At 36.7% G+C, this 12,142-nt stretch overlaps 1 protein-coding gene across 1 annotated transcript; it reads right to left on the bottom strand.

Moving 5' to 3' along the window:
• Positions 1–227: 227 nt before the first annotated feature.
• Positions 228–11,664, bottom strand: LOC111037741. Its single transcript, XM_022320475.1, has 5 exons — positions 11,428–11,664; positions 8,615–9,047; positions 5,747–6,465; positions 3,170–3,596; positions 228–2,730 (listed from the first exon to the last, which is right to left on the bottom strand). The coding sequence occupies exons 1-5, from the start codon at positions 11,522–11,524 to the stop codon at positions 2,454–2,456; spliced, it is 1,953 nt and encodes a 650-aa protein (XP_022176167.1). The 5' UTR covers positions 11,525–11,664; the 3' UTR covers positions 228–2,453.
• Between the last annotated feature and the right edge of the window lie 478 nt (positions 11,665–12,142).

The following is a 12,142-nucleotide window of genomic DNA, read 5'->3' as shown; positions in this document are numbered from 1 at the left end:
ATAATGTTGGCGATCGTCCGCCAACAGTCCGGTTCGCGATATTGTGCATGTGCAATGTTCGTGTGCAGTGTTCGTGTGCAGTGCGCTGCATAATATTGTGCATAATGCGTGTGACGATGCGGTGTGGTGTCGCCGAGTGCAGAACAAAAGTCAAAATATACAGTTAATATTATAATATAATGATATCATGGGTGTAATAAGGCATAAATAGAAATACAATTAGTATATCTAAGAAAACACTCATCATTTATTGTGAATAATTTTGAAAATATTTTACAATCGCATATTGAATAATGTAGTAAATGCTATGAAACATCTATTATATAATAATTATTATAACATACAATAGGTATAAAGACTGCGATCGTCGTAAAAATCATTACCAACGGCGATATAATTAATACTTATAATAGCAAAAAAAAAAAAAAATTATAAGTTTGGAGACAAATTACAATACAGTTACACAGAAATAAAAATGAACAGAATTTATAATTACGAAAGTTTAAGTATATATATTAAAACATATATTAATGGGAGTTACAATATTGCATACAATTAATAGTTTAAGTACAGTATATTATGCGACAACGTAGGAAGTCATCGTTTAAAAGTGAGTGTTTTCGTTATTATAAGTACTTGAGCGGTAGAAAAAATAAAATTGCTCAGACGATGATTAATAAGTAAAATGTTCTTTTGTACATACAATATTATAAAAATAAGAGCTTAAAATCTGACAGAGATAATGAAAAGTGGCTGGTTTACAATCGATAAAAAAAATGTAGGTTATGTTCGAAAAAAAAAAAGAAAAATGTCCGAATGGCTACAATACGAAACAAGATAAAAACGAGACAATTATTGAACGAAACTCTCTCTCAAAACAATATCGTCGATTTCTTTTCATTATTTATTCTTAAAAATCGTCAAGTATATTGTATAAAAAACGAGAGCGAATGTAATGTGAATTCGAAAAATATATGATCGTAATTATTGACGTGTAAATGACATGACAATATTAATTATATTAACGTATTGTTTTTGAACAATAATGAACACAAATAAAAGGTCGACGAAAACGAGCCACGTTATTCTGTCGTAAAACGTTATTAGAAATTAAATCAAAATGAAATAATGAGTATTACTCATACATAATAATATAATAAAATAAAATAGTTAAAAAAATGAGACGCAATAATGCGCTGCGTGGGCGGGTGCCGGAAAGGGCGTCAAGATCATATAGGGATGATGACGCTGACCGACCGATCCGTATAGTATATAGTACCTACTTAAACCCGCCACAGGATCCCTCAGGATCAGGATCAAAGTGTAGGGCATTTTCTCCCGGCACCCTTCGCGTCTGTTTAAAAATAAAATGGAATAACTAAACCTAGGCACCGTAATACTGGGAGATAACTCGGGACATCGTACATAATACCTACTATGTAGTTAACTTGTAACTTTATTGGGTTGAAGAAATTGCGAACCAAACCGTCTGAGGTAATACTGATTTCGCGTTACCACTAATAAATCGATTTATAGTTGGGTCAGCGATCACATCCGACAAAAAAAATAACTGTTGTAGTGTAAATTGAGCTAGTGAAAGGTTATTTTAAGGTTATTATATTAAAGGTTGTTATCGTCTACGTTATATTTGAAAAAATAATAGTTTTAAAATAATATTTATAAGTGAATTGGCTGGATCGACTCCTGAGCGTATCCTATACAGTATACAGGATCGATCTATGAAGGATAATATTTATTTTTTATTAGAAAGGTGCGTGTATATATATTATATTATATTTTAAATTAATTTCACAAATGTCAACATCATAATTATACTATGATAACTATGATAAATAGCGGTTTGCGGAAGCTATCGAATTCAACCAAACTCGACTTGATATTTACGCAGCTCAGTTTCAAAGTTCTGAAGTTCAACCGTGCGCGATGTAATACGTACGCCTTCTACAATCAAAAAGTTTTATTGATTTGGAATATTTAAAAAACGATGAAAACATGTCCCGAGTACCCGAACCAGGGTTACGGTAAAGTCAATAATCAATGCCTAATATTAATAATACAAATAATAGTAATAGCGACCTAACCTTTTCGGTCGTCCAATTAACTATAACGACGTATGCAATTAATTTTGTAGAAATATGAGAAAAAAAAATATCTGTCATCAGTCTTATCCAAAGAACACGCAATTAACAGTAATAATAATAATAATATACCTATCTACCGACGCGTAATAATATTGTATAATATTATAACAACTTAAATACCGAAGAAATGACATAAAATAATAATAATAACAATGCATCGTGTTCGTCGTCATTTTCGGTACGACGTAATTTATATAATATTAATACAGTGCAAAATAATAACTTGACAGTATGGGTAGGTACCTTCTCCTTTGCGCGGGTGTGCTTTGAACCGATGGTCGAGCGCGCGCCTCAACGGCGGACCACCCTCACCGGCGCCACGTTGTCGGACACGGCGGGTATGGGGGTGAAAACGTAAGTGGCGTCTCCGGTCGAGTCGTTGTACATTGCACCGGGGTTGGCGTGGCCGCGGCGCGAGCGGTGGCCGGGGTTGGGCGGCGGTAGCAACGGCGCGGTGCTACACGACGCGTTGCGGTTGACTGCGGCGGCCGCGGCTTCGGGGTGGGACGAGGACGGCCTGCTGAATCCGCCCCGGCAAGCGCACGGCTGTCCCGGGTTGCTGCACACACTGCAACAGCGCGTCGCAACGACAACATTAATAACGATAAAAACATCTGTATATAATGATACATTATTGTGTTATGATGGCAATAATTGTGTACGATAATTATACGGACAGGTGAAGCGAATGTGCCAGCTAATTGCAAATTACATTCATAACGGTCGGGGAAACGGAAATCATAGAATAAATCAGCGGCGGCACAGCCACGAAATCGGATTTGTTTAAAAGTAACTCGTCGTTTATTAGGTTTGATATATGTCTGCAGTCGGTTAAGTTGAAATCGACTTGACTTCGGCCATTTAACTCGTTCAGGCTCTTCGTGTGACATATATATATTATATATATATGTGTGTGTGTGTGTGTGTGTGTGTGTGTGTGTGTGTGCGTGTGATTATCACCTATATGATATTATAATATCATGTGTATAGGTACTCGGACTACTCACCCTTTGTAGTTTTTGAACACGTCAGTATTGCGGATGATGTTTCTCAACACGAACATCATCAACAGGGACAGGCCGAGCACGCCCAACAGGGCGATGGCGCAGATCAAACCAATCACCGAATTGTTGACGTCGCTGTCATTGTTGACGGCGTGGATGTTGTAGTGGTTGCTGTGGTTGTTCACCCCCTCGACCGGAGAGAATAACTTAGTAGTAAAATTCTTCTTCAGGACTGGGGGTGGTGGCAGAAAATCCGGCACGCCACTGTGACGGGGGCCCCACTGGTCCGATAAGGACGCTTTTTCCTCCTGGGACAACTGCAGTGGCGTCTTGGCGGTGGCGACGGCGGCTGCGACCTCGGCAGCGATGTCGTCGTCAAAGTCCGAGATGTTCTCCTGCTCGTCCACCGTCTGCTTTAGGACCGGTACGGCTGCACACGACAAAACATTAATTCCATATTATTATTATTATATTATGCGTAGGCAGTCTATTATATTTGCACTTAAGCATGAGATTGACGACACCGATGACGAAAACGACGACTCGGCGGCCGCATAAACGAAAATCTTATAATAAATTCAAATCAATTATGATATTGCGCGGTGGCGTGGCGAACTCGAATAATATTGTTTTCCGACAAGACTGTAGTCCACAGAAAACCCGATAAGGGCAGTTAACTGTCATATCAATTGTTACTTCCTCCGGCTGTCTTAATTATATGATAACTCCTAATTTATTAAAAGCCAACCACACAGCCCCCCGAAAAACTCAAAGCTTCTAGCCCCTCCTTGTTCGCCAAGCCACTGCGCATACGTTGATAAGACCACGGTCGCAGGGTATAAGTATAAGGTCGAGTGTCCGCGGACTAGAGTAGTACCTATTATAATTATATACCTATCGATTATTTTTAAGTGTTATCATCTATCAAATATCATAATAAAATAAGTGATAACAACCGGCATTATCATTCGGCCTGCCCTAGGATGCCAGGGTGGTCCGTCAACACGGTCATTTTCGAGCGCTACTAGTCAAACTTTCAGTCCTATTTCGTTGTTATCATTAAATTTTGCTATCAGAATATACAGGGAAACCGGTGAGTTGTAAAAATATATAAAATGTTTTATATTTATTTTTTTACACGTCGCAGTTATACTCGCCGCCAACGCCTGCTCGATTGAGTTGGTAATTATTATTATTTTTTAAATATTTTCAGCGTACGAACGCATCAGTAATCGTTGCATAATTTTTGATAACAGACGAGGTTTGACTAGTTGCGCTAGTTAAACTCCGGCATAAAATTAGTCTCCAGCTACTCAGTAGGTACTACCTTGCAGTACGCGGACACCAGCACACTGCTGCAGGTCTCTGACCTTACATTATGTACCTATTTCCTAAGACCGCGGTCGTGGTATATACTATTATGTGATACACAAACGATAAAGTGATCGGTTCGTCATCGGTACATCGGCTAGATGTGTGCTCTGACGAGATGTACCTAGGTATGTTTTCTGTGTCTGTATTTGGTTTTTTTTTCTAACAACCAATGGACTTCAACGGATGAGTGTATATATAATCGTCTGCGTTAGCTGATTTTGAAACTTTTTATTATTTTTTACTTGATATTCGATTTTTGGTTTAAATTGAAACTCTCATTATTAAGACAAGTGCATAGTACATGATAAAATCACGAAATGATTTGAATTCGCTCAAAAACACTCAGCTGCAGACATCGTGGTAAATAAGTTTACCACTTGTGAATTTATTAGGTATAATACTCCTCTATTCTATCGATTGAGTAAAAAAAGTGGTGACAACTTATAGTATTATTATGTATTGAAAAATGTGTTGTCGTCCATTCAATTGTCAGATAGGTAACCATATATGTGTAGTGTATGTGTAAGTGCCTGTGTCATGTGTATACAACTATATTATACATATATATATATATGTGTATACAGATTACAGAAGAAATCGTTTATAATGACAACGTCTGTAGTGACAACATTTGTTGTTTTTAATATAATATGTAAGACATCTCGTTTTCTAATAACTCTTTTTAAAATTTGATTACTATGACAAACATTATGACCTGTTTTTCGTTGAACTTGAACGTCATTATAAAAGGTTTCTGCTGTATATACAACTGTCTTACTGACTAAATGTTATACTCAGAAGAAATATAATTATATAAGTACAATACATTTGTAATAAAAAAGTACAAGACAAATTGATGGTCGTAACCACGTTTTTTTTTATTGACATTTAAAAAAATTATTGATGAAGTTGCGTTTACAATCACAACAGTTAATTAAGAAAGGAGTTCATAAAAAAAAAAAAACATATGACAAATCATAGAAAAATTAAAAAAAAAAAGATTTTTATAAAATGTATTTATTTAGAGGTTAAAAAAAAATTATTTTAAGTAGTATAATATTATTAATAATCAAACACATTATATTATTGTTATATATTATGTACAGCACGTCAGAGCAACAACAAATATAAAGTGTTATTAAATTGTAAATATTATACACTTAATGACAACCACGCTGGTGAGAGACAGCGTGTTATTTTACATACCCTTTGGCTGGTCGGAACGTTTCATAACTACGTGTCCCACATGGCTGACGGTCTCGTCCACTACGTGTCCCACATGGCTGACGGTCTCGTTCACTTCGTGTTCCACATGGCCGACGGTGTCGTCGTGGGTAATCTCCTGTTTGTCTGGTACGGCCACGGGTAATGTTGCTGGCACCGCGGCAGGGATGGCAGGAGAGGTGGCTTCAATGAATGAGGCACCTTCGGAGCTGTTGTCCGATTGCAAGGCGGACGGGGCTTTTGGTTCGGATAAAGCATTAATGCCGAAATATGCATCCCACAAGGTTGAACTTGCTGTGTTTAGTTTCTTAGTGTTGGCGAAGAATTCTACGTTTTTGATCATTGGTTTGGAGTTGTATAAATCTGAGTTGCTGACCGATGAGTTGATCGATGAGTTGACCGATGAGAAGACAGTGGGGGTCCAAGGCACCCCCACTGTAGAATTTTGCCCGCCATCATGAATGGCGTTGGATTCTACAGTGTTCTTCAATTCAGCGACTAATACGGCCTGGGCAGATTTCACGGATCCCTCTGCTGGTCCCGATTGGTTTCCGTTGCATCTTTCTGTTTGGCAACAGTGGAATGCATGGACGCCATCGTTCATAGCAGAGGGAGCAGCTCCGTTAGTAGGAACTTGAATGATGGGGAATTCGGAGGATTCGGCTTCCATCGATTTCAGGATTTCATCGCAAGATTGTTTTCTGTATTTATGTTTGCCAGAAACGAGAGCAGTCGGAGATGCACGATCGGAAACGCGCCACAAACAGACAAACAAAAACACATGCCAATCAGTATTATGCACACCATAATTTTTATAAGAATAATAGTATATTATACACGATGATATAATTTTTCATAGTTGCAGAAAGTGCATGACGGGCAACACAATTGCATAATCTATCTAATTATTGACTAAATAGGACATAAATGGTATAAGTATAATAGGTTTCTATAATACTAGCATGCACATGAGTTCAGAATAAGTTAGTTGTAGTAATGCGTATAATATCTAAATAATTGAATTGTTTTAAATAAATTTAAAAAATGAAACTATAGCAATAATTTAAAAGTAAAATATAAAATAATATTATTTAGTTTTAGTTTTTGCTATGTCTTTTGGGGCGAGGGAGGATATAGATAACCGTTTCGCCAAATATCCAAGTAGAAAAAATAGTTTATGAAATGTTTTTATTGATAATAAATTGATATATTAAATACTAATTCCTTTTAATTTTTGTTATAGACTGTTTTAACTAATATTGATGTACCTATTTGTTATATTTTAATAAAATTGAAAATAATTGAATAGAAAGTACTGAACTTTTTAAGTACTCTGTTTGCCATCATACCTAGCTGTTGGGTGTACAAATTCTGAACAAGTGTGGCGTTGGTTATGAATGATACGTATACATATGTACCTATATCATAAAGACGAATTATGAATGACAACTTGAAAATTTAATTTTTGAAAACAAATGTGTGCCGTGGGATACAAAAGTGGTCTCTGATTTGAAAAATAACAGTCGAAATCGTCATTGCCACCTTTTTAAGGAATAATATTAGTCATGAGTAAACTTGTGCAGCAGAAGGACTCGTTTAACGAAAAAACCCTGTTCGTAGAACCAAACGCAGGATTCGTAATTAACGCGATATCTATATAAGTTACACGTTGTATAATAATAGTATTGTCGATGTGTGAAGGTATATCATGCGACGATACTAAGGCAGAACTACAATACTTAGGTACAAGGCTGTGGTATATAATGATGTGCAGTGTGCAGTAATCGCAGTAGATTATCATATGGCTATCGGATAAATACATCTCAAACAATAAACGTCATATGACTATGATAAAGGTAATACTATATAACTAAAACGCAGCTGTGTAACAAAAGAAAAGAAAATCCAAAAAAAAAAAAACACCTATGAAAAAACGACTACGAATACACAATATATACCTAATACCTACACTACAACAACACAATACATAATATACAAACAATTAACGAATAGCATTAGGTATTGGTGTATATTGTATACTCGTACTATGAAGAATTATAATTTTAACTATATACATTAGATCTAAACTACTACTATAATAATATCAACTTTACTGTATAACATAATTATTATATTCATTACAATATAGTATAACTAAAGTGCGATATGAAAATATTTCCAAAACAAAACAACGGTCGGAGGTATAGGTACACGTCGCCCGTACTAAATAAACACATATGTGTACGCAGTGACTGTATAAAATCGTGCGACGCGTTTTACCCAGACTACCCCTCTTACATAGCACTGCTAAGAAATAATATAAGCGTGTGTAGAATGTGCTACTCGAATTTAAGTTTAATGACCAATGTGATGTAGGTGTCATCGTGATAAATTGATAATGATACAGTGTATTATTATGCAATGCAACGCTTTCGAACATGTGATCGCGCACGAGAAGGCAGCCGTGGAAGATCCAGTTAATTAACGTATTAAGAGAAGGGAGAGAAGGGGTGAGAAAGTGTGGATGTGTTGTGTAGCCTCATCACCACCCATTGACGCCTGCACCTATATTTATATACATTGTGAGGGTGTACACGTATTTAAGAAACACGTTTTAGTTATTCCGATGAAAGACATCAAAGTACATATGAATCACGAGGAAATCTATACGATCAAATTAAAGAAAACTGTTTGTTGATATATATATATATAGTGAAGATGAGGGGGGGACCGACACCCTGTCATGATTTTCTTCTCCTGGAACCACCACGGCAGATGTAAAAACGTGTATAATATACATATTATGCAGATGCCTATACATTATTATTTAATACTTTATTATAAACTCACGCGAAGTTTAGCTGGTCCAAACATCCAAATGATCCCCTGATGACTGATGCATGTTCGGTGGTTGCAGCAGCCGGGGATTGTTCAAATTCGGGGATGATTGGAGAAACAGCTGATCCGTTAGCGGTGTTGTTCGATTTGGTTGGGGCCGGGGTCACGATTTCCTCTTCGATTCCAGGAATGATTGGTTGAACTTCAGAATAACAGCCAAGCCGGGTGGAGCAAGTTCCAACTCCCCCGGCGGCCACTGAACACTCGGGCAGGTTGCAGTAACAGCTGATCATTGGCGCCTGTGTTGGTACTGGTGCTGCCGGCTTGACGGTCGTAGTATTAACAGCTGGTTTGATGGTTGCAATCGTATCTGCCGGTTTCGAGGTTGTCAGATTATCTGCTGGTTTCGCGGTTGTCATGGATTCATCTATACCGATTAATAACTCTGCGCACAAGACATCGTCATCGTTAATATATAGGAATGTTGTTCATAGGTATATTATTGTATTGTTTTATAACCACGTTTTTGATTAGCGGTACCGAAAACTTGCCGTTATATTACAGCAATATTACATATATTATTATCATTATGTAGAAGTCCCGAACCAGAATAATATTGTGATAACAACGAGTAAACAATGGCTGATAAAGAACTCAAGTGTCGTGGGTGGCAAAATGATACAATATTTAGTTAGGTAGGTGTACAATAATATGGGAAACAGTCGGAAAACGTAATAATTCATTACTGCTTACCCTCGCCCCCCTCCGATGTTAAAATGGAATGATAATCAACAACAATAATAAATAGTAATAATAAAAATAAAAACGATGATAAATATTAATTAGATTATATAAGCGAGAAGAACGGAGCCGGCTGCACGTTTGGTGCGCACGAGCCACAGTCGATAAACGGCAACAACCTGTTGGGTCGAGTCGTTGTTTTTGTTTACAAAGAGTTATTATTATTATTCCTACTACTACTACTACTACTACTACTACTACTGCTACTACTACTACTGGTGTTGTTGTTGTTTGGCGCACATGGTCACCGACGCCGACTCGAGTGGGCGCGAAGTGGGTGAAAGAGGATGACGAGTGCACGGGATAAATAATCGTCTAACAGCCCAGTCAAGCGCGCGCACACGTCGTTTGTTATTGTATGCTAATCGATGTATTTGATTATACATATTGTTATTATTACTACTACGTGGGAAACGAAAATACAACTGTTGCTGCTAAAAATAGAACAACGTTGACGGAGAGAAATCAATGGCGGAAAATAATTAATATTAATATTTTAATATAATACGAATCATAGGTATAGGATGTATGGGTATCATTTTTCCTGACTATATTATACCATTTGACCTATTGTTGTTGCATTTGTGTTCGAAAATATACAAAGGTATTAATTATTAGTTCAGCGATCTTTTTTTATGAATTTCACGAAACTGCCTTACTGATAAATTGCATTAAAGGTACCTCATATACGTTTTGAAAATATACGAAAATGATGTTTCATTTATAAATATTATTACGGGACTCGATATTTGTAGGGGGAGACACAAGAGCTCAAACCCAATGAAAACCACCCAAATATTTAATCCCCTAATATTTTTACAGTTTTAAACGATTATATGGAATTGCGTTTGTATAAAATATGCCTACATGAATAGTTTGATAAAAATTTAAAAATCACACAATTAGAAACATAATGTAGAATATTATTAACTGAAATGTATATCTATTATGCATCTATTATTGTTTATTGTATCAATTACTACCTATTATAAGAAATAATTAGGATACAATAGAGAAAACAATTATATTTAACACAAATATCAACGAAAATGGGAAATATTATACGAAATATTTATGATAATAGCGAGAACACTGAACAATAATATTTAAGACATTGATAGAACATGGGCACATATAATTATGATATAGGTAACTATAAATCGATTATTTTCCTGAACAAAAATACAGTAATAGAATAGTAATGCATATAGGTTTTCAAATTCAAAATGTCGAAGCAAAATTTGTTGAAGTAAATTTTTAACATGAATTTCTAACGCAAAGAAAATCAGCAGAAATATAAATAATAGAACATAATACTTTAATTGAATAGAAATTACGTTTTGTGGAACAAAATGGACTAACAAAAATAAACAGGCCCACAAGGATTATTTAAATGTAATCTACGACGAGCATGCTGATTATAATGAATAAATAATGATATTTAATAATCAAATATTAAACTCTTAAGTATATTACTACCCCATCGTTTAAAATAATAACTCAAAATATGAAGAAAAGAGAATAATATACTAATCATAATTGTCTACATATTTATAAATCACTAAACAATAACAATAATTATAAAACACAAATATTCGTCCATTTAATATTATATTAATTTAACAACTGCAGTATAGTATAAGCAATATAAATCATGATACCGCAAGTATTTAAATAGATCGTCATAAACTGAATTGGAAAATTCGTATAAAGCACGACGAAAGTACAAAGACTTTTACCAAATTAATACATTATTATACGGACGAATAAAAACAATTTCCTAATAAAATATTGTACCTAATTATATTTTGCCGAATGGTAGAAATATTCAAATTTATTAAGACATTATTGCGTTGCTATGAGTTTAAATTAAATACGATTTTATAATTGTTGTAAAAAAGAATTATGAAAACTTTGACATGATACTAAATATATTGATATTATGATACAATCAGGGAGACATGAATATTTTCTACCGTATGACTAAAACATAAAAATATTGTAAATAATAAAAAATATATTACCACTATGAGCCGTTGTGGTCGTGTAGGTCGGAAGACTGATCAAGGCGGCGGCGGCGGTCGCGACGACCATCGCATGCACGGCGCTTCGAAAAATCATCCCGGGAGATGAAGAACCTGTTCGTCGAGAAGAGCAGTCGCTGAAGAGCGAAACGGAACGGACAAAAAGGAACGCGATCGAGACAAGTCCGGGAGAGGACAAGTATCGAGAAGAGGAAACGATGCGGGAATGGATGCCGAATGAGCTCGGACGGGCCCTTATATAGGCCGACTCGGCCGCCGGTCCGGCGGCGCCGGCTCGCGCACAGCGCCGCAGCGGCGGCGGCGGCAGCAAATCGCGTGCCGCCGCCCATCGACGCCACGGCCCGGGAGGATGCGCCGCCGCCGCCGGCGCAGTTGGCGGGTGGGTGTGGTGTACGGCGACGAAACAAAACGCGTAGCCGCCGCTTCCCCGACCCACCACCCAGTCCAACCGCCAGACTCCCACCGACACGACGCCGCCCGGACGCCACTGGCGGCGGCGGCGGCGACGGGAGGCTGCGTTTTTCTAGGTTTTTTTTTTCCAATCCATCGTAGTCTATTTGTTTTTCGATTCTCCGTCACCGTCGAAGCAGTCTCGTAATATTAAAAAAATATTTTTTCTCAGATACGTCTTATAATAATATGCTTCATAATATTTTATAAGTGTGAGTTGCTCACTGCAAAAAGATTTTTAAAA

Source organism: Myzus persicae, unplaced genomic scaffold (assembly GCF_001856785.1).
Source record: "Myzus persicae strain clone G006 unplaced genomic scaffold, MPER_G0061.0, whole genome shotgun sequence".
Lineage (NCBI taxonomy): Eukaryota > Metazoa > Arthropoda > Insecta > Hemiptera > Aphididae > Myzus > Myzus persicae.
This window is presented reverse-complemented; position numbering and strand designations above follow the sequence as displayed.